Source organism: Myzus persicae, unplaced genomic scaffold (genome assembly GCF_001856785.1).
Source record: "Myzus persicae strain clone G006 unplaced genomic scaffold, MPER_G0061.0, whole genome shotgun sequence".
In the NCBI taxonomy this organism is placed as follows: domain Eukaryota; kingdom Metazoa; phylum Arthropoda; class Insecta; order Hemiptera; family Aphididae; genus Myzus; species Myzus persicae.
The window spans coordinates 101,203-127,302 of record NW_019101374.1 but is presented as its reverse complement, the minus strand read 5'-3'; the positions used below and the strand labels follow the sequence as shown (position 1 = coordinate 127,302).

Below are 26,100 nucleotides of genomic sequence, written 5' to 3'. Positions count from 1 at the left end.
ATATAAATATAGATTTCATTAGGAAATAAAACATTTCATTAATTTAAAACTTTCTCTCAAATTCAAAAAATTGTAAAAATGCTAAAAGTTAAAACAAAAATTTTTTCACTGGCCTTATGTATTATCTAAGATTCTGTAGCACCAACAAACAGTTATCTGCGATAAAGTGAGATCTGTCAATAACCGATATTTATGGTACCTATGTATAATTTTTTATTGACATTGATACAACTGGATTTTGTATGTGTGTTATTGTACATATTGTTTTCTTAAAACAACATTAAGTTACTATTGAAAGTTTACTCAAGTATATTTTCAGTTTTTAGTGAGTGAAATTTTGATTTAAAAAAATGAATTTCACTAAAAAATGGGGTATTGATACAGTAACATACTTGAAATGATGTTAAGCTTGATGAATATTTAAATTAATAATGGCCACACTAATGTTTGCTCAAAAAAGATTATTGATTGCACCAAATGACAGTTACGAGAAACGATAAGGACCAGTCAGAACTCTCGGTACTTAGACAGCACTTTTAAAAAACTGTGACTGAGGTGCATTAAAAAAGGTCAATTGGCGGAAGAAATCAATGATAACAATTAACAGTTTTAGTAATTTAGCTCTAAAAGAAATAATACAACTTGTACTGATAGTTGGTACATTATATGATACCACTATACCAGTATATAATAGTTTCATGGACAGGCAAATTGGGGACGTTAATGTCAGATATTTTTAAACAATTTTTTTGGCAAACTGTATGGTATAAATATTATTTATAAGTAAATGATTTTGCTATTTAAACTGTTGTTTTATGATATTTATCAATTCAAATTAACTAGGTACTAATAAAACAATAAAACAATTTAAATTAATTAGTAGATTGCTCCTGATACAAAATGTACAAAATGTATACCAACATCAAAATTTGTAATATTCATTATTAATTTATAGTTAAAATCTTATTTATTTTTGTTTTACTAACAAAAAATAATTAAATATTTTTTTAATGGTTAAATATTTTGGATTTATTCTATAAAGTGACTAATATTGTAGTTCCGTTTTTGTTTTCGTTCATGTACATACTTAACACCGGTTAACAACATAAATGGTTTCAAGCCCTGAAAATTGTTTACAAATTTACATCGATAATTTTTCTTTAACTTCTAATTTATTTTCATTTTATAACATTTTTAGGATTTACAAGAATAATTAATTGTATTAAATAAATGAACTTTATTTTAAATGTACTAAATTTGCTTAACTCAACATTCAATTACTAGGATCTTGAAATTCTGATTTTATATTTTGCTGAGATATATAAACAGCTTTATTTGGTGGGGTCTGAAAACAAAAAGAAATGTTTAAAAATATGATTATTTATAGTATTTAAATAATTTACTTGTGCAGCAACAGGTCGTTGAGACATGAGGACATATTTTTGAGGATTTACGGTGTTACTTGTGGTTGTTGCAACTGGTCGACCAACAACTGTTCTAGATTGTGTATCTATAAAGGTTTAATTTGATATTATTAATTAAATGAAAACAGACATTTTATATTTTATTCAAACACAATTATTTACTTGTTTGTGTTACAGCTTGGTTGCTTGTACTTTGGACAATAGCCGTTGTACGGGCTTTACATACAGCAGCATGCAACTGTACACCAACAGATCCGAATTCTTTTTTGTATTCATCTAAACTATCTGGTGGTGGATGAGTTACTTTTAACACAGGAGTCAATATTTTCTGAAGCAATACAAGCAAATTAAAAAAAAAATATTTATAAAAAAATATAATTAAATTAAAGTTAAAAAAATTACGCAAAGTAAGTGTTTAATTTGGTTTCCGGATATTCGATCAACATTATTCTGTGTAACTTCTGGTGAATCTAGTCTATCAGATATCATGCGTACTCTAGGAATGACAAAGACTTTTATAGTTTCTGTTCCTAATTCTGCTAAACCTACAACATTTAATTTGATTAATTTATGATTATAAATAGTTGATTATTTTTATCTACCTTCAAGAGCACCGTAGACTGAAGGAAGAGCGGTTTTATCTGAATTAGTAGCATTTGTGAATACTCGAGTTATACGAGTTTGTACATTATTTGTTGGTGTATTAAACATTTTACAAATTTGTGCCATTAAACGAGAGGCAAAATCTCTCAAGGCCCAATGATTGTCAATTTCTGGTCTCATGCACAATTGTTTACTTACAACACAAGTAACAACAGAAGGGATGATTTCATGCAACTAAACCATAATTTTATAATTAAATTATAACAATTATATAGTAATAACTAATAAGTAATATGTTTATGCCATTGAACTTACATATTTTTCTAAATATAGTGCTGGATTATCCAATAATGCTTTAACCATCCTCATTAAATAAATAAGTAATGCTAAATTATTCTGAACAACATTTACTTTTACTCCTTCAGCAATAAATGTACACATGCGAGGTAACATTTCATGAAGGCCCGGGTCAGATGCCAAACTCTGAAGAGCTTCCTGAAAAAATTTATTGGTTCGATCTTATAAAATTCTTCATTATTTTAATATTTTTTATTCATAATCAATACCTAATTAATACCATTTAATAACACCAGAGAGTACAAAAAAGTTGTGAGCCAGTAAGTACTCGCGATAATTTATGTGTTAACATCTAAATGCTTTTTGTGTGAAACTTGTTATGTATGACATAAAAAAATTAAAAATATGCCAATTAATATTTATCATAATATGTACTAATAGTAATGTAATCTGTAACTAACAAAATTCATCTCTGAGTGTAACTATTGGGATCGAAAAAAAATAATCTAAAATCATCCTCAGTCCCAAGGACCTATGAAAAAACATTTATTAAAATTGGTCAAGTAGTTTCTGAGATTAGTCATTAGAAACTTGTGCTTGTTACAGCACTATGAAAGGGATACATATAGTGATGTTTAGCACATCAAAACCACAAATAATAATTATTTTTGACTAAGAAAAAAAACGAGTACACAGTTAAACGTATTATCCTATAAAACAAATCTATATTGTAATACATACAGCTCTTCGAGATTCATCAGATCCAACACAAGCTTCTGTTATTTCCTTGTAATAAAGCTGTTGCTCAACTGATAGCTCATGAGTTGCCAATTGTTTCACATGAACAGTTTCAACATTGCGTAATTTTTGAGCTTTTCTAATGAAAAAAATAGATTTAAACATTTTTTTTTTATATAAACACCATAATATAGTCCCAAATATACCCAGTAGATGGTCGTCCAGAAACTTCCTTATCAATGGGTTTTTTTAATTTGTTTAAAGGATCTACACATTCAAGTTTTTGAACATCTTTGGATACAGAAGGAGGATTTTCTGGTACAGTTGGTTGAACTCCATCAATGGCGAGCCAGTGGCCTAGAAATTTAATATAAATTAAGTAGTAACTAATTATTAATTATATGTAATGAGACTAACATCGAATGCTGATTTCTAAAGGCAACTTAGCCAAAGGAGCATTAACAAATTCAATGAGATCAATATCTTTATCATCGATGAAATGCAATTCTCGTCCGCCACCAGATGCATATCTAAATGGTATATGGTCTTTAGCATGAAATCCATATATAGGCTAAAAATAAAACAATAGTATTTTAGAATAGTTGTAAATAGATCAAATAAATTCTTATCAATCTAATTATTCTACTTGTTTTGTATAAAAAATACACAGATTCCTACATAACAGAATCCATGATTAAATGTCCATTGATGCAATCATTGTTATAATTAGATACCATATAAAGGTTTGATAGAATGACTAATGACTTATGAACCTACTTAAAACGAATGAGCCATCTTATTTTTCAATTAAGTAAACACAAAAAACAGTATAACATAGAGTTGCTAGATTTCAAACTTCAAATGCATACAATAAAGTCTATGTTAAAACTATGTCAAGACTCAACAAATTTTTGTATGAAAGTACCTTGAGTAATACTGCTATAGATATAGGACAATCTTTATTCTGGTGAAGGGTGAGTTAATTTTAACGTTGGCTTAATAAAATAAAATAAGTTATACTTAAGTTTTAATAAAAGAAGAGTTGTGGCCTGTCGCAAAACAATACAATTAGCTGAAAAATGGGACGTTCTCGTAATATATGGGTTGTCTAGTATCCCTACAAAAATAGTCATGATTTGAAGAGACAGGCTAATGTGGTATTGTTTTAAGTTTTTTAAAATAAGCTTGAATGAAAAAAAAAGAATATTTGGTTCAATCTAACGTGCTGTATGTTTAAGTACTCTGGGATTCATATATTTTTAATTGTAAAATATATGATAAAATTAATAGTAAACTAGTTATTTAAATACCTATTATTCTATTTATTTGAAGATAATAAACTAATATAAATTGAATAACTTACTTCAATACCGAAAACTTTTAAAGCATTATCAATGTCTGATGGCAGTAATTTGCATCTATTAGAATGCATCATAAACTTTTTGCTTTCCTAAGAACAAAATTAGAAACACATAAGGTATAAAATGTATAAAAAATTTAAATATTTACAGTATATGTAGTAAGTATCTAAGTAAATCAATATTAAAACCTTGTAAGTTATGGATTATCAATTTACAATTTCTTCTAATACCTAACATAGCTACATAACATATTGTAGCAAATATTAACACAATGGTCTTACTGGTATTTAGTACTCATTTTTGCTTTAAGCATTATAAAAAAAAGTGTTATTTAAAAAAGAAAAGTTGATACTTGATTCAGTTTATTCATTTATAATGAACAATTTCTTACTACCTATTGCCTATATAAATATGAGTTTTATTATGTTGTAAAAATAATACATTTGTTCAGTTATACAGATGGACAGATTTTTAAACATAAATAATACATGATTCAATGATATGCTTTTATTTTATTTTATATCTTTATAAATGGTCTAAGGAAATATATAGAGTATAAATGTTACTATAAGGCTAAGTAATATAAATTACTCACTATATTATAGCCCATTTATTAAGTTCTAGATTTTAGACTTTAAATGTGTTCTTGCTTCTTGAGTGGTGATCTAGTTAACACATTTGGAAATTGTTTGAATATGTACTTACTTGTAAAACTAATTTAAGACGATAAGTGGCAGAATCAGATATTTCTTTAGCTGCATCGTCGGATAAATTACCAATACCAACACTTTCTGCAATCACTTTTAATGATTCGGTCGGTAAAGTAGAACCATAGTTTACTTCAATTTCACCCATTCTGATAATAATACAATAATCCCAAATTTCTATGTAATCAAACAATACAAAAATTACTATACATTTATTACATAAAAATATAATGCTCAGTTATGTACTATGTAGTAAACTCAAATACAATATACTGTACTAGAGACGAGTATTGTTATATTCTTATTCTATGATTGTACTAGTGTATAAAAAACTTACTGTACGTCTGTATTGTATAATTTATACCATAGACTAAACAAGTAGTCTACAAGTAATCAAATCTATAGTATTTGTATGTAGAATTGATTTATTAGTTTCTTAGTTTACATGAAAAGGTTTGAACTTAATTACTTTAACAGTATCAATCTATAGATAATAGATATGAGAGCATAAATCTGTAATCGTGATCATAATATTGTAATCTCGAAAAAGTATTTATATCCGTGTTTCTGACTATTGTTTGTTTATACCGTTAGTTGATAATAACAAACAAACATAACAATAATTGAGTAATTTTTGTAAACGTACCCATGTGGCTATGCAAAATAGTATTTTTACATAAAAACTTAACATTTTTAAAAGCATCGTATGTCTATGTATTTAATGAGGCTAACATAAAAACCATTTTATTTCTTTTCTATATATTTTTATAACCGCATAGATAAAAGTATCTACTGGCTACACTGCATTGTGGGTATTACTTTTTTTTAACCACAAATCCCAATATTATTTGTATTACAAATTAATATATTTGTTAAACAATAAACAATATGGCGATGAGGGGGATAGTCGGATAGATACACCATTGGACCATTTAAACTAAACTTAGTTTATTTGGTCGAACGTCGAAGGATTCACCTGTGACCTTTTATTCAATGTTGAAGGATCTGATAACCATAGATTATAAACTTTATAATAAATAAATATTAATATAAATGTATTATAAAATAAATAATAAATATTTTCAATAAATAATGCATGTCAATAATCAGTCATGTCCCCCGCATAGTGACATCGGCGACCGGTCTATCCTTGCATTCATAACGTGCAACGTGTTCACGTTTCGCGACTGAAATGGATATAATCACCGCGCAACCCATTACCCATATCCCGATGATTTGAAGCGCTTATTAGCGACGAGTCTCGATGACTTATGAACTATGAAGTAATGAGATATGAAAATATGTAATAAACTAATAAATAATAATAGTATAATATAATAATTATGGACGTGTGCAATGGAAACTGTTGCATATTTATCCAGTCTTCGGGTGTAAATACGCGACGAGTACACTCACACGACGCACATGCGTATAATATACTATACAGAATAGATAGCGCGTCTTGTCCGGCTGATGACTCGTCGCTCGTATTATTACAATTGCTATGTATTTATGTGCGTTTGGTTGTTAACACTTAACACTTAACAGTCAAAATTCAATACGGGTAATGTGCCGAGTTTAGATCATAATATGATCTAAGGTGCAAAGATGGGCATCATCAGATTGTTTACACCATAAGATATGTATATTATGAAGATCTGTATATTTTGTCTTTAGTTTACACGGACAAGATGACTCCATTCGCCATCGTCATAGACATGTGTGTATCAGTCTATTAAATCTATATCTGTAAACAAATCGAATATTGTATCAACTTGAAGAATAGCTACAGAAAACTGAAAAGTAAGTCTGCATATTTGTATTATACAATAAACGGTCATTTCCTATCATGTGTACATGGTATTAATAATTTTTCATCAAATTCTGTAGTAGTTCCGTCTGGTTTGTGATGAATGTTTGTGTTAATTTTAGTTTTGATATCATTATTATCTTTTATTTGAATACATTTTTTGTTGAACTGTACCTATATATTATTGTTTTAATTGTCCTTAGTTGGTTTGGGGTATATTACACCATTAGTCGACTCTTGGTCCTCTCAACTACCATGTTGCAATGTAAATTAAAAGTACAAAATATTAATACTGATCATATTTATAAACCCTAAAAAAAAAATCATAATATGATATTTTAAGATACATTTAAGATCATAGCTATTTGCACCAACTCTACTTCAATTTAAGTTACTTTTAAAATTATACAAGTAACACTTTAAACTTAGGTATGTTGCATCGACAAAAAACTTAAACCTAACTGTGATAAGTTGGGTTGTAGAAATGCGATTAGTCGGTTATTAGTTGATATGACCGCAGTATTTGGTTGTTTGAAAAAAAAATCTCCTGCTTAAAAGTAAATCAAATCAGTTTTGCCCTGCCAAATTGATAAATCTTTTTTTTTGGATGTATAATAAATTAATCAATAACACAATAATATTGATAAAACGTGTTATGTATGCGATAACCACATTAAATTTAATTAATTATAAACTAAAGATTAATTTTATGGTTATAACCATGATGACAACAGCCAACAGTCAGATATTAATTCATTATACAAAAGTATTTTTTGCTTTTATTCACATTAAAAAAACTTTGTCACAAATTAGTTTTATTTTTTTCCTAAGGATGATTTTAGAAATAAAATTATATTTAATTAATTTTAATAATTTGACTAAAAAATTTGTAAAATCTTAAATCTTACCTAGGTGTGAAAATATTTGTTTTATCGACAATATAAATCGAGTGCATTTGATAATTATTAAACGAAAAACCAAATATTGTTAGTTAGTCAGAATATAGTTTACTGATTACAGTTAATGTTAATCCAAAGTTTTTTTTAAAAATCAATATAGGGACCAATAATTGTAACAAGGACTTGAAAATATTTTGATACACATTGTATACCACTTCCTCATATTATAATATAGGATTGTTTTTTTAATGCTTTTTATAATTTAATCATAACTACGGGTTAAATACTAAAAACTACAAATTAAGGTAATACACTTGACATTTATAATTTTAAATTAATTTATATTTTACTGTGTTCATAGTGGAACGTGATCCCAATAAAAGAAGAGTCAAACCTCCTGCTAACCCGGAATTGGTACATTTAGATGATATAGATGGTGAAAGTTCATCTGATAGTGACTTCCGTATTGAAGATCACTATGTTAATAGTGAATCAGATTCTGATAGAGCTTCAAATTTCACTTTTACTGATGGTATGTTTAAAAAAAAATGTTCATGTAAAAATCTATACTTTTATACATATACATTTACACATATTTTAAAAGATGATGGTGATCAAGAAGAAGCTGAAAAAGATGATGAAGTTAATAATGGCAGATGTAATGATAGTAATATGACTACTGATGTTACTGGTATCATGACACCCAACCAAGATAATTCTATTAAAGTACAACCTAACTGATTCGTATATAATTGGCTTTCTATTTAAAAATATTAACTATTTTTTCAGGTAAATTTAAGGGAAATAGTGAATAATATTCATATTTGTAGTATTTGCTTAGGCGATGCAAGTGATGATGTCAATGAATTAATAGATTGTGATGAATGTGGTATATCAGTTCATGAAGGTAAATATTTATTTAATAATAATGTAACTGTAGTAAGTAATAAAACAATTAATTTTAGGTTGTTATGGCGTTCATGATTCAGGAAGTGTAAGTTCATCTGTTTCATCGTGTTCTATGGAACCATGGTTTTGTGAAGCTTGTAAAGCAGGCATAGAAAATCCTACTTGTGAATTATGTCCTAATTTTGGTTTGTAAATTAATTGTATATATTTTATTGACTTTACGTCTTTACGACTTTTGAATTAATACATTTTAATTTAGGCGGAATATTTAAGGAGACAGATTGTGGAAAATGGGTACATTTAGTATGTGCTTTATATGTACCTGGTATAACTTTTGGTGAAGTCACAAGTCTCAGTAAAGTTATGTTATTTGCAAATACTACACCTCGATGGGGTAATAAACAATGTATTTTGTGTAAAGATATGAGATTTAGCTGCACTGGTGTGACTATTGCATGTGATGCTGGGATGTGCAGATCTAATTTTCATGTTACTTGGTATGATAAGTATATACTGTTATTTAATTAGGAAAAAAATAATAATTGTAAATCTTTTTATTTTTTATTCATCGTGTTTGAAAGGTTCCTCTCTTTCTCTAATTTTAAGTTTCTTTTTATTTAACAAGATATGACCTCACGAATATATGTCTGGACACGATACTGTTGCTAAACTACAATTATTAACAATATATATTATTTATTTCTTACTTAATTTAGTACTAATTAGTAATTACATGACTATTTACTTAACAGGCTATCGACTACCTCCTTCGACTCTACCAGGATTTACTTTTTCTATGATTGTCTACTTTGTCAATCGATTAGCACTTCTACCTGGTTTCTCTAGCTATCACAACTGTAAAACTTATATTATATTATAACCACAGCTATTAAACACATACACACACGTCCTACCATAGGATATGAAAACCTATTACAATGTGTTAGTCATAATTTGTCTCAAGATTCCAAAAAATAATAATTATGATTTTACGATGCTAACTATATAAATGTTAACATATTATTTATCAAGGTATAATTGTTTATATAAGTATTTAATAATATTAATTAGTGCTCAACAAGAAGGTAGTTTATCAGAAGCAACAAGTCCGGAGACTGACCAAACTGATCCATTTTATGCTCATTGCAAGTTGCATGTTGACAAACTGGTTGCAAAGTTAGTATATTTGTCTTTAAAATATTTATTTTTTTTTTATTATATTAATATTCATGTACATTAAAATGAAATTTAGTCGGGGACACGAAAATATTGGTGTGTGTATCGAACAACAGCAAGTTGTACTGCAACCCGCAGACAATGGTTCTCAACCTGTGGTGGCCTATGCACATGCAGTATGATATTTGTAATTTTTTTAGAGGTTTTGAGAACACATTGAACACATGAGACAATTTTAAATTTAGGTCACGGCAGTCACATGCTACTTTTTGTGTCCCCGACTTGAATAATAATGTTTTTGTAATTATTGCCCAATCTTGTTTTAAATTAAATATATTTATTATTATTTATGTTTTTTTTATATTTTTATATTAAATAATATGTTTTTTTCAAGGAAAAGGAAAAGAAATTGGGAAATACTTCAACTAAGAACAAAGCAAATGAAATTATTGCGTGAACAACAGTCTTCTGAAAAATCAGCTACATGGCAACGCAATCAGCGAAGGCTTGAAAAATTACGATCAAAGTATTATGAAATGAAAAAAATCAGTATACCAGAGTCTAGTAAGTAACTTATAACAATTTATTTGTATTCAAATTAGGTATTTAGTTTATTTTTTTTATAGCATATAAATCAAAAGTACCTCGCCCTATTACAACATCAGCTTCAGCATGTCGAGCCCTTTGGCTAAAAGGTAGTTTAATGGGTGTAAATATGGCTTCCTGTGAGGCTATTGAAGGACAAATAAAGGCATTGCGCGATGTACCAAAAAAATGGAATGTACCTGCAACATTTAGGTTAAAAAAATAAAATTACTCATGTATTTTTGTTTCTTTGTTGTTATAAATATTTTTTATCAATCATTTTTAGTTTGGAATTTGTAAGTTATTTCAATGATAGAACTTTAAGATTGACAGATTTGAAAAATCAGCTACAACATTATACTGAGCAAAACAACAAACTTCATGATGAACTAACAGTTGTACAAAAAAAATATGATCAGGTAATACAATTATTTAAAAATATAATTACATCAGGTAATACATTTATACTTTGATTACATTTTTTGTAGGAGTCCAAAAATAATGAAATTCTAAAACAAAAACATTTAGGACTCAAAAATCTTATTACAGCATACCATGATGTCATTAATTCTTGCAATCCTAACATTGCTGCTAATATTTTAGATGTAGATATACTTACTAGAGAAGTTCCAAATGATCATAATTCTTTCAGTAAGTTCAATTTTTTTTTATTCGAAACCTAACCAATAATTTACTAACAAATTCAGGATATCTTATTTATATTCCATTTTTTTTTTTTTAATTCAAATTGTTTTATTTGCATTTAGTAATAAACAGTTCAACTCCTACTCCTGCTATCTTAAAGTCAGGTATTGGAATGTCAATCAGAAATAATGATAGTTTAGAAATTACAGGTAAAACATGTGTTTAATGTTATATAGCCAATATGTCATATTTGATTTTATGGTATGTAATTAAACTCAAATATTTTGTTTTTCAGATAATGTGGCACCATTAGGTTTGTACAACAAATGTGGTATTTGTGGTCGTACAAATGATCAACATTTGCTGGCAAAATGTGACACATGCTATTTATACTATCATTTGGGTTGTTTAAATCCACCACTGACTCGAATGCCTAAGAAAACGAAATTATTTGGATGGTAAATAAAAATATTGAATATTCTAGAAAAGTTGTATTAAGAAATATGTTGTAATCAGGCAATGCAGTGAGTGTGATAATAGTAATTCTAACTCTGAACCAGAAACAGTTGATCCAAATGCTCCTAGAAAATTAAGGTATGGTGGAAGAGAGCGATCTATATCAGGCAGTCATCGATCTTCATCTATTGTTAATGATGTAAGTATAAAGTTATTTAATGAAATCAATATTTTCTTTATTCAACCAAAAATTAATTAATCATATATTAGCTACAGGATATCAATAGTCTTACAGAACAGAATAAAATGCCTGGTGTATCAAGTAAGTGTTTAAAATATTTTAAAAGTTAAGATTTAATTATGATGGTTCATTCAATTATGTTAATAAATTGGTTTGAAATATTTTAATATTACCTTTTTGCAACCCATTAAAAATGTTGTAACATACTAAATTGTCTAACCATGATTTATATTCATGACATTGTTTGCCCTTAAACATTTTTAGAGAAAAAAAAACATGAACGGCACAGGGAAAGGTATTCTCCAGAAATAATAACAAAACGAGTCAAGTCTCGCAAACGCAAACACAAGCATCACAGGGATAATAATATTTCAGAATTGGAACCAGCTAATGATTATTTAGTTAATGAAGCACCCCGTCAAGGAATTAAGTTATTTGTACGTTTTGATAACTTACAGAATTTCAGAATCATTTTAAAATGTGTTGTATTTACTATTTAGATTAAATCTGTACCAAGTGCTAGTGGAGTTAAGACAACATCTTCACAATTACTTATTGCATCACCAGTAGATGAAACACCTCAGACATCTACAAAATCCAAACCAGAAAAGAGTGTTGCACCTCTCAGAATAACCACAACATCAACAGACATTAAATTGACTCCTAAATGTAACACATGTCAAACAACTGGAACAAGTATTACAATGGTTCAGTAAGTATCATAAGGTCATAAATATTGTAGCTATTAATTTATATCTGAAATATGATGTACAGGAATAGTAAATTATTTTATTTTATGATTTTCAATTAGTTGTGATGTTGTAAAACGTACAATTTTAATTATATATAATATAATTGTTCACATTTTTAAAAAGGCTACCTATTATATTTAGCTTTTAGTTTTTTACACAATATTATGAATAGGCTGTTAGGGAGTAAAACCATTATTGTACGATTATTTCTTATGTTACTGAATTATTCATACTTTCTAGGCTACCTGTCCTGACTAGCATATAATTTATTTGGCAGTTTATTGATTACTATAAATCAATGTGTATTGGTTCGGTTCAACAAACAATTAAAAAGTTCGGTTCAAAACCATATTTTTGAGTCTGATCCAACTCTAGCATATAGGATAATTTTATTGTAATTGAGTAATACCTTTATTGTTTATTAACTTAATTTTAGTTGTTTCTAAAAAGAGATGCATTACGTATAAAACAGAAACTTTATTTTTCTGTAAAAAGAAAAAACAATTTTGATTAGTGCTGAAAAATTATAAATTAAGATATAATTATAAATAATCAAATTTTAAATACCTTTTCTTATTTTATATTTATATACTTTATTTCTACAGGTGTGATGAATGCAGTAAAAATTTTCATTTTTGCTGTCTTGATCCCCCAGTGAAAAAATCACCAAAAGTTCGTGGGTACTCATGGCACTGTGCTGAATGTGATCCAACGGTACATCAATTATCTCTTTAAGTCTGCCATTAGTCTTTATATAAATATTTTGCTTGAAAAAAAGAATACAAATGTATTTACATTTATTCACCAATAAGTGTATACTCCATTTTAAATAAGAATAAACCAGCTGGTGGATGAAGACTAGTTTTAGTTTTGATTACTCCTAAAATAAATATCTGTTATACTGTAAATGACTGTAAATCTGTGATTACCGATTATGATTATCTATTGTTGCCAAGTTGCAAAGTTGCAAATACGTCAAACTAGGGAGATCTGATTTCTTTACTTAAATAATTTGTCAAACACTAAATGGTTTATTCTTATTAAAAACAAAGTATAATAATAAGTCCAGGGCTTGGAACTTCATGCAAATGTTATTTAAAACTGATAACACTAATCTATTTCATAAAACTTAAATTAAAAAATTAATGTTATATCTTCTCTTCTTACATAATTTTACCATTTTACCAATTTAATGATTTTATACATTCTAATAATTATTTTGTTAAAGAATCAACAAAAAAAATAATAAATGTTATTATTAATGAAATAAAACATTGACAATATATTGCCTTTCAAGTACCCCTATATATTTTAAATCATCTATAGATTTAGTATTGATTTTTGTTGATTTTAATTTAATAATAAATAAAAAATTGCATATTATGAAAATATTTACATAGTTATGTATTTTTTGAAGTTTATTGCCATATAGATGCCTATTTTGTATAACAATAAAATAATTAAGTAGTATTATATTGCATATTTATTATTTTTCTCGCATTATGTTCCAAGCCTTGAATTGATGGCAAATTATTTACTTGGTAATTGTTTGAAGGTAATTTTTGATTTGATTCCTTGAAATTTACAAATAATTTAAATCTTTAATACAATTTTATAATTTATCTATTTAATTCAGTGGTGGCGTGTTAGATATGGTAGTACAATAAAATGTACGTATACCTCCATTGTCACAACAAAAAGAGTAAATATATGAGTATAATTTTTGATTTATGTAAATATGGTTTAGTATTTATGTTATTTATTTATAGTTAAGTTTGTAATAGCATTAAATTACAGCTGATGCATTGTTGGTTGCTTTAACACATGGAATGTAAGATATAAATTGTGACACAATCCGGCTATCATAGCCTTGCCACCATTTCCTGTCTGACTAAGTTTTATGAATAAAAAAAACAACATGGTTTTCCATGTATATCGGGCACTATATTCTAATACAGATATAAATTATAGGACCCACTCAGATGCTGTTCCAAGTTCTGTAACAAATTGGATTACCCGATTACTGAACAAAAAGCTATTATGCACATTTTCTCAGATAACAATAAATTTTTCTTGACATTGTTATAATTATTTTAAATTGTTGAAATTATACAACAGACATTTATATTAGTAAATCATTATTTAAACTATTCTTTTTTCATATTATTGTAAGGGCCCCACTGTCGCTCATGGACACGATCCGCCACTGATTTAATACTTTAAAAGTTTTAAAGAATAAGAATACAGTTTCTAAGTCATTAATTCAGTTAAATATGAACTATAAATAAGACACATAATTTACATACTAGTTATTCTTATATATGTAGAGTATAGACTATAGATGTATAGTACCATATTAGTGGGTGCATAAATAGTAACTATTGTACCAAATTTAAGTGTAAATATCACATTTTGCTACTGCTACCACCTGCATATGGTTTTATTAAATCAATGCGTAACATTTTACTTGGTATATGTTACTTTAGTATTTATAAAAAACCATTAATTTAGAGATTTGTGATTTGTAATATAAGCAGAATATGGTACAATCAAATTAAAATTGTGTCTAAATACTAAAAATCCCAAATTTTAAAATTAATTCATACAATTTTTTATTGCCTTACCTATCTATGATTTTATAATATTATTTTTTAGTTTACCAGGTAAATATAAACAAAAGAAATTAGAATGTAAAATTAGGTTTAAGTAATATGCTTAATAATTTTTATTTTACATTATAAAATAATATTTGATAAATATATTTCAGGACAGTGACTCTTCTTAAAAATATTTGGAAGCACAAATCTTCTACATTGTTAAGTATCAATGATCTCCAATGATTATTTGTACTTTAAATGGTTTTGAAATATTTCTTTCTATTGTATTTTAAAGTTCAATTCCTTATAATGTGTTAATATTATATAAATAATATATATATCATATTTTTTTTTAAATTTAAGATCATTTGAGTACCTAAAGGTAATTCTCATATGATATTAGTGTACTACATTACTATGTATTTCAGTTTTAGATTTTCCAAATAAAACAAATTAACTAAGTATGAAATGTGAAGTACTTTTCCTGTTTCATAGATTCCAATTCTATATGGATATTTTTTGTATTCTAGAATATCCTTATTAGGAGAAACTATTAATTTCCTTATTAAAATGTGATTACATGACAATGTATATTTGACATGTTTCTATTTATAGTGGCATGGAGTATGTACTTAAGGTGGTTCAAATTTTGGGTGGTTGAGTATGTAAAAATATTTAGGCAGGTTAATTAATACTATATTACTATTACTATAACAGTTAGATAGTAGGTACATACATAATTACCTAGGTATTACAAAATCCCTATTGATTATCGAATATTATTGTACAATAGCCCGTTCCATAACCAATGGTATGCCATATTAGTAGGCTATTATTTACATCTGTATGTTTATAAATATTGTTATTACAGCGTAATTAATACTCTTTGGCTGGTCCTTACAGAGTCTGGTTAAATGTTGGTTAACGCTAACTGGCTGATAACAGTAAACAGTTTATTACGGGCAAAATTCCGCCGATTAAGTGTCCGTTAACGGGATGTTATAAGAACGGCACCTATTAATTTTAAATGGTGAGTTTCCCGGGACTGATATTTTTGTTGTCCATAATCACGTTATACATGAAGTTTCCAGCACAATCAGTGTTGTCAAAACGGCAAATTATGTAACCTAATTTTAGGTCAACTTTATTTAACAGCATTACTTAATTTAAAACTAACGAAAATTATTGATGTTGATTTGTTGTATTCTATTCATTAGCCATTAGATAATTGTTTTAATGATATTTTGTGTGATTATTAAGTATCATGCATTTGTACAGTTACTAATTAGTATTTGCCATATTTCATATTTTAAAATAGAACTAATATACTTAATTAGGTACATTACCTGTTTACATTTTTGTGAAAATATATAATAAGTGTAGGTATTGGGTATGGTTGAGTACAGAGGCGGATCAGGGTTAGGGTTTTTTCTTATTTCAAAAAAGAACGATTTATGAAATTCAAGTATTAATTTGTCAAACTTTAATTATTTATATTTATAATTTAGTTAGTTCTTAACCACAAAATAATTTACAAACGTTCGTGTTCTTGACAAATTAGTGAAAAACTGAAACCTGAAAATGATGACCTTACGGCGTTATAGTTAGGCTATTTCTCTACACCGTTGTCTTTAGTACATTTTTCTGGTTTATCATGAGTGAATAATAATTAATAATTATCTACATCCAAGTCGTAAAATGTAAAGCCAGCAGGACACGTAAATTCGCCGAGTCCGACAATTTTTATTCTGATAATGCTGTTCCGTCGGCCGTCGCAATACGATGCGATAAAATACATATTGTTTTGTTTTAGGAAAAAAAAATGATCAATCCACCTGCAGCGAAAAGTGTTGTGACGTGCCGTCCCATGTCCGGTACTTTTCACTTTTCAGTATGTTCTTTTTAAATTTTAACATTTATTTTGAAAATATACAATTGTAATTTGTAAAAATGTTTTTGCCATGAGAATTATATGTGATGCTGGTAAGAGTATATTGGCTTTGCACATAAATTATTTGATTTTAAGAAACTACCCAATAGCAAATAGTAATACCTATGACTTAATTTTTTTATTACTGTTTTTATTTATTTTTTTACTTAATAAGTAGGTCTTTGCGCCATTCTCGTATGTAAAAAGTGTCAAGTCGAAAACCGTGGTTGAGTAGGTATTTAGCAAGTCAATCATCAGTTCAAGTTAGTCACCTAGGTGAGCAGATCAGGTATGAGCATGCAATATGCACACAATTGAATTGTACCTATAGATGTGCACTTATAGCCGCTCATCGGCGACCGGCGTGTCCACAATCATTTAAAACATATTATTTATTATTTATATAAAGTAATGATCAAGAGGGGTCCTCATTCCTCAATCCTCAGCAGGTAGACATAATATACTGCTCGCATTATCACCATCGAGTTTCATAATATAGAGTTGGCATTTTTAACTTACTTCCTCTGCGCAACGAGATCAGATACCTCGGGGTCATTCTCGACAAACGTCTGACATTCGCACCCCACGCAAACACCGTCGCCAAAAAGGCTGCCCATTCAGCTGCATCGCTTGCCAGCTTTATGCCGAATATTGGAGGTCCAGTCCAATTTAAAAGAAAGCTGCTTGGCTCAGTCGTGGGCAGTCGATTGCAGCTTTACACCGCTCCTGTGTGGATTCACGCCATCACCAATGTCGCCAGAACCAGGACGAGCCTCATCCGGCCGCAGAGGACCGCCGTCCCGAGGGTGATCCGGTCCTACCGTACCGTCTCGGACGAGGCCGCACTGGTTTTGGCCTGCACGTCGCCCGCTGATCTCACTGGACTCGAAAGATGCAGGATAAGGTCCCGGCTGCGTGCCGCAACGGAGCCCGGACAACTGCGGCCATCGAAAGCGGCAGTGAAACAAGAAGGGAGGAAAGCAACAATTGCTCTGTGGCAGGTGAGATGGCTTGCTACCAAGAAGGCATCTTGGACACGTCGCGCAATTCCTGTCATTCCTGACATTGGAAGATGGCTGGGAAGAACCGTCCCGTGGGTGCCCCTATCATTCCATATGACACATGCCCTTTCGGGCCATGGCTGCTTCCAGTTTTACCTACATCGGATGGCTAGGGCCGCCAGCTCACGTTGTTGGCAGTGCTCTGGTGACTCTGATACCGCCGAACACACATTGTTCGAGTGTGTTTACTGGGAGGGGTTCCGTGTACACCTCAGCGCACGGCTGGGCCGTCGACCGAGTGTCGCTGATCTCCCGGACATCATCTGCGGACCAGCGTTCGAGATGTTCCCGGCGGATCCCGAAGAAAAGTCGATGCTGCTGAGAGAGGCTGAGGAGGTATTCAGGTTATTCTACAAAATGGTGGAGGATATCCTGTCGGCCAAGCAGGAGGAGGAAGAAAGAGCTCGGCAGGCCGCAGAAGAGCACAATGTAGGTACAACTAATGTTGTTTAATATTGTTAATGTAATAGTTAGTGAGTGGGAGATTAGCCCAACTTCTAATCCCTTCGTGAATTTGATAATTGATCATTGATCAATAAACGATGGTGGCCGGAGGAGAAGTATTGGCAAGTGGCAACATGGTTCCTCCTCCGGTTCTCGATTTTAAGCTTAAAAAAAAAAAGTTGGCATTTTTAACAGGCAACAAAGTGCACGGGATCAGCTAGTATATAATATATATATATATATATATACAAATATTAAAATATATATAGATTATTGTATTCTTTCGTAAAGATAGCCTACAATCTACATCAATGCGAGATGCTGTAATGCTATTGTTAGAGGTATGGGTATAGCCCACGATATCTTAATTCGTGGTAAAAAGTGGTAAAAAGTCCATGTGTACCACACATCATGTTGGCTAGTCTGATTTTTATCAATTTTAATTTTTTATCAAAAAGCACGAGTTATAAAATATAAACACGATTAAATAGACGATTAAATCTTTAAAAGACTTGATTCTTAAATCGTGGTTATGAATGTGTATTTTATTTTCGCAATTAAGTCTCATATGTAATACCTTCTGTCGTTAAACTTGTATGTTTTTTGTATTATAATCACACCAAAGTCAATGCATATGACAAAACTTTTTTTTATAGTCTTAGAGTACCTACATTTGTCAATTAAAAAGAAATTATGATTTTTGAAGGCTGCAGTAATTTTCGTACAAGAATAATATTATCACTCCTTAGTGGTAAACCAGTTAAAATACGAAATATTCGATCACAAGAAAATGAACCTGGACTCCAAGGTAAAAAATACATTTTCAAACATAAAATATTCTAAATTAATAATTGCCTTTACAATTTTAGAGTTTGAAGTAAATTTTCTACGCTTAGTTGACAAATTAACAAATGGAACTAATTTAGATGTCAATGAGACTGGTACAGACCTATATTTTCAACCTGGTTTACTAATTGGTGGTGCAATAGACCATGATTGTTGTAAATTACGAGGCATAGGGTATTACTTGGAATTAATTATTATGGTTGCACCCTATTGTAAAAAAGGAATACAAGCCACACTTAAAGGAGTTACTAATAATCAAGTAAATTATAAAAGCAGTTTATACATTTTATTATCGAAAATAAAAATACTTATTTGTTTTTTTTTTAAAGAAAGATCCATCAGTTGATGCTTTTAAAGCTGGTGCCCTACCAATTCTACAAAGGATATTGTTATTAGCTACTGATGCCAACATGGAAATTAAAAAACGTGGTATGGAACCAGATGGTGGAGGCGAAATATATTTTTCATGTGAACCTGTGAAATATACTAAAGCATTACAAGTATGACTATAATTTATCTCATTTATATCAACAACTTATTTTTAATGCATAGTTAACAGATTTTGGTAAAATAAAAAAAATAAGAGGAACATTTTTTTCATTGAGGGTATCGCCATCAATTTCGAACCGCATGGTTGAAAAAGCAAAATCAGTGATGCTTAAATTTATTCCTGATGTTTATTTTACGGTGGATCACCCAAAAGGAAAACTATGTGGAAAATCTCCAGGTTTTGGTGCAAATATTGTTGCGTCAACAACTAATGGAATAATATTAACTGCTGATAGTGTTTCACTTCCATTTACTGGTCAAAGGACAACAGCAGAAGAGGTAGCAGAAAATGTAGCATCAGCTATGCTTGAAGAGATTTGGCGTGGAGGTTGTATAGATTCTTCTTTCCAATCTATTGTACTTCTTTACATGGCTCTTAGACAAAAAGATGTATCTCATGTTGTATTAGGACCATTATCACCCTATACGTAAGTAGTTATTTTTACAATAACATAATTTTTACCTATCTAACATAACAAATTTGATTAATTTTATATAAATATTTCAGCATTCAATTTCTAAGGCATTTGAAAGAATTTTTTGGGATATCATTTAAATTGGAACCATATATTGATTCTAAAAATGAAGACTTACGCCAAGGCTGTGATTCAAAAATCTTAGTAACTGGAGTTGGTATTGGCTACAGTAAACTTGTTTAAAATGATAATACAACATATTTGCATAGAAAACTTTGTCTTGTTTTAATTTTTAAAGAACATTTCAACAACATAATATTTTTAACCACTATTAAAGATATAGCCCTATAAGTTTGCTAATCTTTACACATATATAACAGACCAAGTATACAAAAAAAAAAAAATTATTGCATTTTAGAATGCATTTATTATTTATTTTTATTGTAGTAACATATAAATTATATAATTATAACCAAAAATCGTTAAATATTTAAAAATAACCTTATTTTTGAATAACTGATCAAATATATTAAGTGAATCTTACTTAGGTTAGAAGTATATGACAAATTATTTCGAAAAAAAAACCAATCTAAAACTAAAGTGGTAAATATTTGTACGATTGCAAGGTAATTGTGTAATCCTAAATCCAGGCAAAATCTGTATTTTTACTATAAAATAATCCTATAAAAGCGAGATATTACTGTTTAAATAATTCTCTTGTAGTTTATCGTAGAAATAAGCATGAATGACTGCCCGTCATAATATAAAATCAAAATCCTGAACAACAGGACCTTGATGTTATATAATGTGGAGTTTCCCGAGTACTTCCCAAATTAACCCTTATTTAAAGATAGTAATTGTTGAGCTAAAATGGTTTTATACCAGCAGCTAATAAAAAAAAAAACCCTTATTTAATGTTCTGAGGGCGTCCGAAATAAGGTATCACCCTAGGGTATCCCAAGAAAAGATTATATTTTATAGTCGTGAAAATGTATTAGAATTATTAATTGTTTATCGTTCTAAAAAGAGACCGAACCACTTTGCATTGAGCTAGGAACACCATCCACTCACGTCACGTAGACATGATTTAAGCGCAGATACCATACAATATCGCTACCATAAAATGAGTAAAAAAAAATGGGTGGTTTACTTTTTAGGGTCGGTTATGAAAATCCTAAAATTCTGTGGGCCGATACCTTGCCAACCCAGCGGTGCAGGGTTTGCAAATGGCCCATGGCCCACTCGGCCACCCCCGTGCTCACGCAGTCACGCTATGTGTATAATGTAGGGTAACGAATGCAGTTTAGTGTCCCCTCGGCCCTCTATTTTAAATTTTTTTATAGAAACTTGTGTAATTCGTGAGTTACGAACGGTGGTGCAATTAGAATTTGTCACTCGGACTTCGTTTCGATGTTATTGCGAAAAGAAGGTAAAATAACCCATAGTTTCACAAGTATAATAATACGGTCAAACACTACGCCCATATCGAGTCCTGTCAGAAAACTCGTCCTACAGATCTTTCAGATGTTATTATTTTTATTCACATACTTATTACACAAAAAAAAGGTACATTTTTCAATTTTGATGCGTTACACTATCAAAATTAAGTACGGTGGCCAAAATCTGAACGCTCCACCAAATTCGGCGTAGAAATCGTTACGTTAAGAAAAAAAGAAGTAAAAGGCGTAGTATAACATCGCGCTGTGTGCATGCGTAAAATCCTTAGTCTTCATCAGGTTATAACTTGGAAGCGAAGTCCAAGCGACAAATTCTGATTGTACACCGTCGTTCTTAACTCGACGAGATACTTATTCTTTGACCGAAATTTCAAATTGGCGAGGGGCAACTATAAACTACATTTTTACCGTGTGATTCTGTTAATGGGAATCCATTAGCCTATGTTATTAAAGCAGGTGCCTACAATATTAGTAGACTTGCCTGTTTCCTAACTGTGTGTAAGTAATTAATAAGTGGACTGTAATTTTTTGTTGATTCAAAATAAATAAAAAGAGAATAATAATATGTTGCTGACTAGTATAATATAATGACAATAACAATAAATATGTTCACAATTAGAATAATAATAATATAGGGTAACGATAATTTTTTGTCAATAGTAGTAGGCACTAATTACAAAATTTTACAAGACAAGTGCTCTTTGCTACAATAATACAAAATCTAATAGATGCAACTGTTATATAATACAAATGATACATGAATATAGTATATATGATAAATAATAATAATAATAGTGGTGCACCACTTACCCAGGTATGATTATGGGTTGAGCAATGCCGGGATCTGTAGTTAAACGATTATACAAATAAGAAAAATTAACAGGTGTGATCCCGCACATGTGCTTCAACACCGCTAGCCACACAATGACAAGAGCAAACCCAATAAATGACTCAAATTCCGACTGATGCACTCTTTGCAGTAAGGCACCGCCAATACAAGAAAAACAATGTCCTACCTAATTAGAAGGAAAATGATATAATACGAATATAGTGAAGAATAATGTGGAACAATATTACCAGAATCTTCAGTGACTGCGACCAAAAAATGAAATATAATAATAATAAAAAATGCAACGTGCTTCACATTGGTCTTCGATTTGACCACTTAACGCTTTAATAATGAATACAAATTTGATTAATTGACCAGACTCGGCTGCGACAAGAACGAGAAAAACATGCGCTTTGACCAGACTCGGCTGCGACAAAGGCAAAGGAAAAAAGATTTTAGAGCTGATGACTGCTCGGCAGTTGCCATAAAAAAAAAAACATTTATATAAAGTTAACCGACGACTTGGACGTAAGCCGTATTCTGGACAGCGGTGCCCGACCAGACGTTGCTGACACGTACACTGCCGCCAACATAATAATAAAAAAAACCATAAGCACAGTAAATAATAATAATAATATTGTTCGAGCGCGAACAGCCTATATACCTAAAGGGCATATACGTGTTAATAAAAATTTAAAAATACGTATACAGCTCATAGTCTGCAGTGGTGTGACGAGGTGAAATATTTCATCGGGCAATCCATTTATTGAATGACTAACCACCTCTGGACTGCTAAAGCATCTGCAACGATTATTATTATTGAAGACCGTAGTTATTGTTCTATTATATAATATTCCGATGAAATCCAGCCTTGTAGGTACTACGATTTTTCACCAAATCCAGCACCCGCCCACGCACCTTTGAATTATAGGGCAACTGCGCTTAATAATCACGGTCATCGCGCCACTGGCACATCGAAAGCAGTTGTGTTGTGGCGGGAATGCAGGATCGCAGCTTGGGCGGCAGCGGACCAATGGGAAATGGAGAAATACTTAGGAATTGTATAAAAACCATAAATATATTGCTGACATATCTATGTAATCATCATGATAGTATCACAGATTATATTATCAGTGATAGTACCGTGGTTTTGTTCACAGATTATATGAAATATATTCTGCCTTTCAGTGGTGTACTGGTGTTGTCCATCACGGAATAATGAATATAAGTTTTTGAGTAATTATTAATTAGTGTACTTCTACCTGATTGGCTTTGTCTTTCAAACCGAAATTCCACTCACCACGATGTTTAAATTGTTTTCATCAGTCGCCATGCACCCGAGTGTATTGGTCGGATCTAGGAGTATATCGACGTGTGGAGGACCATTACTCTTCCGTTCATCAATACCCATGTTTGCTGAGCCGTTGAAAAAAAAGAAACGTTTGGATCCACAGATATTAAAAGCCAGAGAAGACAGAAAACGTAAAAAGATAGAAAAATCCATTAGAAAGTTGGAAAAGGTGAAGTAAATGTTTTGTCTAGTACCTACAAAATACGCCTAAACACTCTAAAATATATTTAATTGGACAGGATCCTATGCAGTTGACATTTATATACAATTTACAGATCTCTGGAAATTGAGTCTTTAAAATAGCACTGTATTTTTGCTTCCTAGTGCCTAGTAGGTTCATTTAAGAATATTTCAGTCTGATATGTTGTGTACTGGATTTACCATTTTCACTGCGTAAAGCATATTTTACATAAAATATAAAAAAAAACTTATTTTGTTTGTCATTGATTTATTATGTTTGTTCTTTAAACATTTTAGCATCAAAGCTTTACTTAACCTTATTCTGTACGTAATTTTTATAATTTGTTGAACTTAATTAGGTAGTTGATCAAAGTATAAAATTGTGTAACCAAAAACACCATATTGCACTATTTGTCTGTGTTCATTATATATTTATCAAAATATTTATATAGGTGTAAAACTGTATAGGTCTATTGGCTAGAAATAAATTAGACATATAACATTTTTACATACTGTCGTACGACTTATAAATATTAACAATTGTGTTCTCTTTTTTTTAAGGTATCCAAAACATTAAAGCCTATTGATGAGGTACAATTAATGGCTTCATTATCCAATGAACTTGACATTCGTCAGAGACCAACAGTAGTACACAGTAATGATAAGCTTGAGGAACAAATAGTTGCAGCAAAGGCATGGTCAATGTATAAGCATGATGAACACTTTTTCAATCTTCAAGTTATCAACGACCTAGAATATTCACAGCAACGTGCATTGGATGAGTTACGTGCCGTTTCTGAAGATTTGTATCAAGCAGCTGTTGATATTGATGAATCCTTATTGCCATGTCAACTAACTGGACCAGTAGAAACTCCTCCAATCGAAAACTACCAAAGTCCTGATGGAGAATATATTGATATTTCAAAAAAGTGGGACTAAAATGAAATAAGCGCGTATTTAAAATAATGCATGTAAGATTTGAATACCTAAATAAATTATTAGATTCTGTAACTATTGGGAGATATTTATTTGTTTTGTGAATTTTGAGAAAATTGATCATATCAGTGATGTAATATATCACCTCCACTTGGTCATATTTATCATAAAAATGTTTCATTATTGTTTTTGCTTGCTACAGTATAGACATAAATAATATATCTTTCAAAAAACCTTTTTTTTTTATTGAAATATAAAAATATTTATGATCGAAATTTTTTACAACTACCTAGTATTACAATTTATTCAATAATTTATAAAAATTCTGAAATATGCAATACGGTTATCAGTAACGGTCAAAAACATTCAGTGTCTAAATGTTGTAAAATCTTAATTTATAATTAAAATTAAAATTATACAATTTTCTCAATGTTGTTCCACTTATTCTAATATTTATTACACAAGATATATAATATATTTTTATTTATTCTATATTCAAATAAATAATGAAAAATAGAGAGTTAAATTTTATGTTACAGTGTAAAAAATAGTTAAATACTTTTTATTTATACATATTACATATAGGAACAAAATATTAAATACTAAAAATGTAATGAAAGTAAATCTGTTATTAAACTTAAATGTCCATGATAAATATTTCAAAATCATGTTGTACAGCAAAGGGAATAAATTATAAGTTAAACGGTTGCATACAACCATCTACATAAAAATTAAATAATATTTTTAACTATTATGAATAACTGACTATCTTAATGTATTCAGATTTGTAAAAGTAGTTTGAATTATCTAAATCACTATCATATCTTACTTGGAACAACAAACCCATATTATAGAACACATATATTTAAGATGAGAAGTCTTCAAAAATAAGCCTATTTTA

The 26,100-nt window shown here is 29.7% G+C and overlaps 5 protein-coding genes across 8 annotated transcripts; 4 read left to right on the top strand and 1 right to left on the bottom strand.

Annotated features, from left to right (window-relative positions):
* Window positions 1–1,220: 1,220 nt before the first annotated feature.
* On the bottom strand, window positions 1,221–5,790 carry LOC111028868 (transcription initiation factor TFIID subunit 6). Of its 2 annotated transcripts, XM_022307642.1 has the most exons (12): window positions 5,468–5,790; window positions 5,129–5,307; window positions 4,426–4,512; window positions 3,480–3,633; window positions 3,269–3,419; window positions 3,066–3,201; window positions 2,343–2,522; window positions 2,027–2,261; window positions 1,827–1,969; window positions 1,587–1,752; window positions 1,404–1,510; window positions 1,274–1,345 (listed from the first exon to the last, which is right to left on the bottom strand). In XM_022307642.1, the coding sequence occupies exons 2-12, from the start codon at window positions 5,276–5,278 to the stop codon at window positions 1,274–1,276; spliced, it is 1,581 nt and encodes a 526-aa protein (XP_022163334.1). In that variant the 5' UTR covers window positions 5,279–5,307; window positions 5,468–5,790. The 2 variants fall into 2 exon arrangements, with proteins under 2 accessions (XP_022163333.1, XP_022163334.1); XM_022307641.1 differs by lacking the exon at window positions 5,468–5,790 and having other exon boundaries at window positions 1,221–1,345; window positions 5,129–5,278.
* An 833-nt stretch (window positions 5,791–6,623) lies between these two features.
* On the top strand, window positions 6,624–15,664 carry LOC111028867 (PHD finger protein 14-like). Of its 3 annotated transcripts, none has more exons than XM_022307640.1 (19): window positions 6,624–6,933; window positions 8,201–8,371; window positions 8,444–8,565; window positions 8,629–8,746; window positions 8,805–8,933; window positions 9,008–9,245; window positions 9,820–9,924; window positions 10,319–10,488; window positions 10,551–10,722; window positions 10,796–10,928; window positions 10,998–11,160; window positions 11,277–11,363; window positions 11,450–11,612; window positions 11,671–11,809; window positions 11,881–11,932; window positions 12,116–12,288; window positions 12,352–12,563; window positions 13,209–13,317; window positions 15,376–15,664. In XM_022307640.1, coding segments are annotated over exons 1-19 (2,460 nt in total). In that variant the 5' UTR covers window positions 6,624–6,932; the 3' UTR covers window positions 15,379–15,664. The 3 variants fall into 3 exon arrangements, with proteins under 3 accessions (XP_022163332.1, XP_022163330.1, XP_022163329.1); XM_022307638.1 differs by having other exon boundaries at window positions 15,371–15,664; XM_022307637.1 differs by lacking the exon at window positions 15,376–15,664 and having other exon boundaries at window positions 13,209–13,511.
* Window positions 15,665–15,768: 104 nt separating this feature from the next.
* Window positions 15,769–18,811, top strand: LOC111028869. Its single transcript, XM_022307643.1, has one exon. The coding sequence runs from the start codon at window positions 17,772–17,774 to the stop codon at window positions 18,642–18,644; it is 873 nt and encodes a 290-aa protein (XP_022163335.1). The 5' UTR covers window positions 15,769–17,771; the 3' UTR covers window positions 18,645–18,811.
* Window positions 18,812–19,108: 297 nt separating this feature from the next.
* On the top strand, window positions 19,109–20,719 carry LOC111028863 (RNA 3'-terminal phosphate cyclase-like protein). The gene is made up of 6 exons (XM_022307634.1): window positions 19,109–19,229; window positions 19,292–19,443; window positions 19,505–19,740; window positions 19,811–19,981; window positions 20,034–20,458; window positions 20,539–20,719. Exons 2-6 carry the CDS (start codon window positions 19,329–19,331, stop codon window positions 20,687–20,689), a joined length of 1,098 nt encoding a protein of 365 aa, XP_022163326.1. The 5' UTR covers window positions 19,109–19,229; window positions 19,292–19,328; the 3' UTR covers window positions 20,690–20,719.
* Window positions 20,720–23,837: 3,118 nt separating this feature from the next.
* LOC111028865 (39S ribosomal protein L40, mitochondrial) lies at window positions 23,838–25,277 on the top strand. Its single transcript, XM_022307635.1, has 2 exons — window positions 23,838–24,252; window positions 24,825–25,277. Exons 1-2 carry the CDS (start codon window positions 24,037–24,039, stop codon window positions 25,200–25,202), a joined length of 594 nt encoding a protein of 197 aa, XP_022163327.1. The 5' UTR covers window positions 23,838–24,036; the 3' UTR covers window positions 25,203–25,277.
* The last annotated feature ends 823 nt before the right edge of the window (window positions 25,278–26,100 follow it).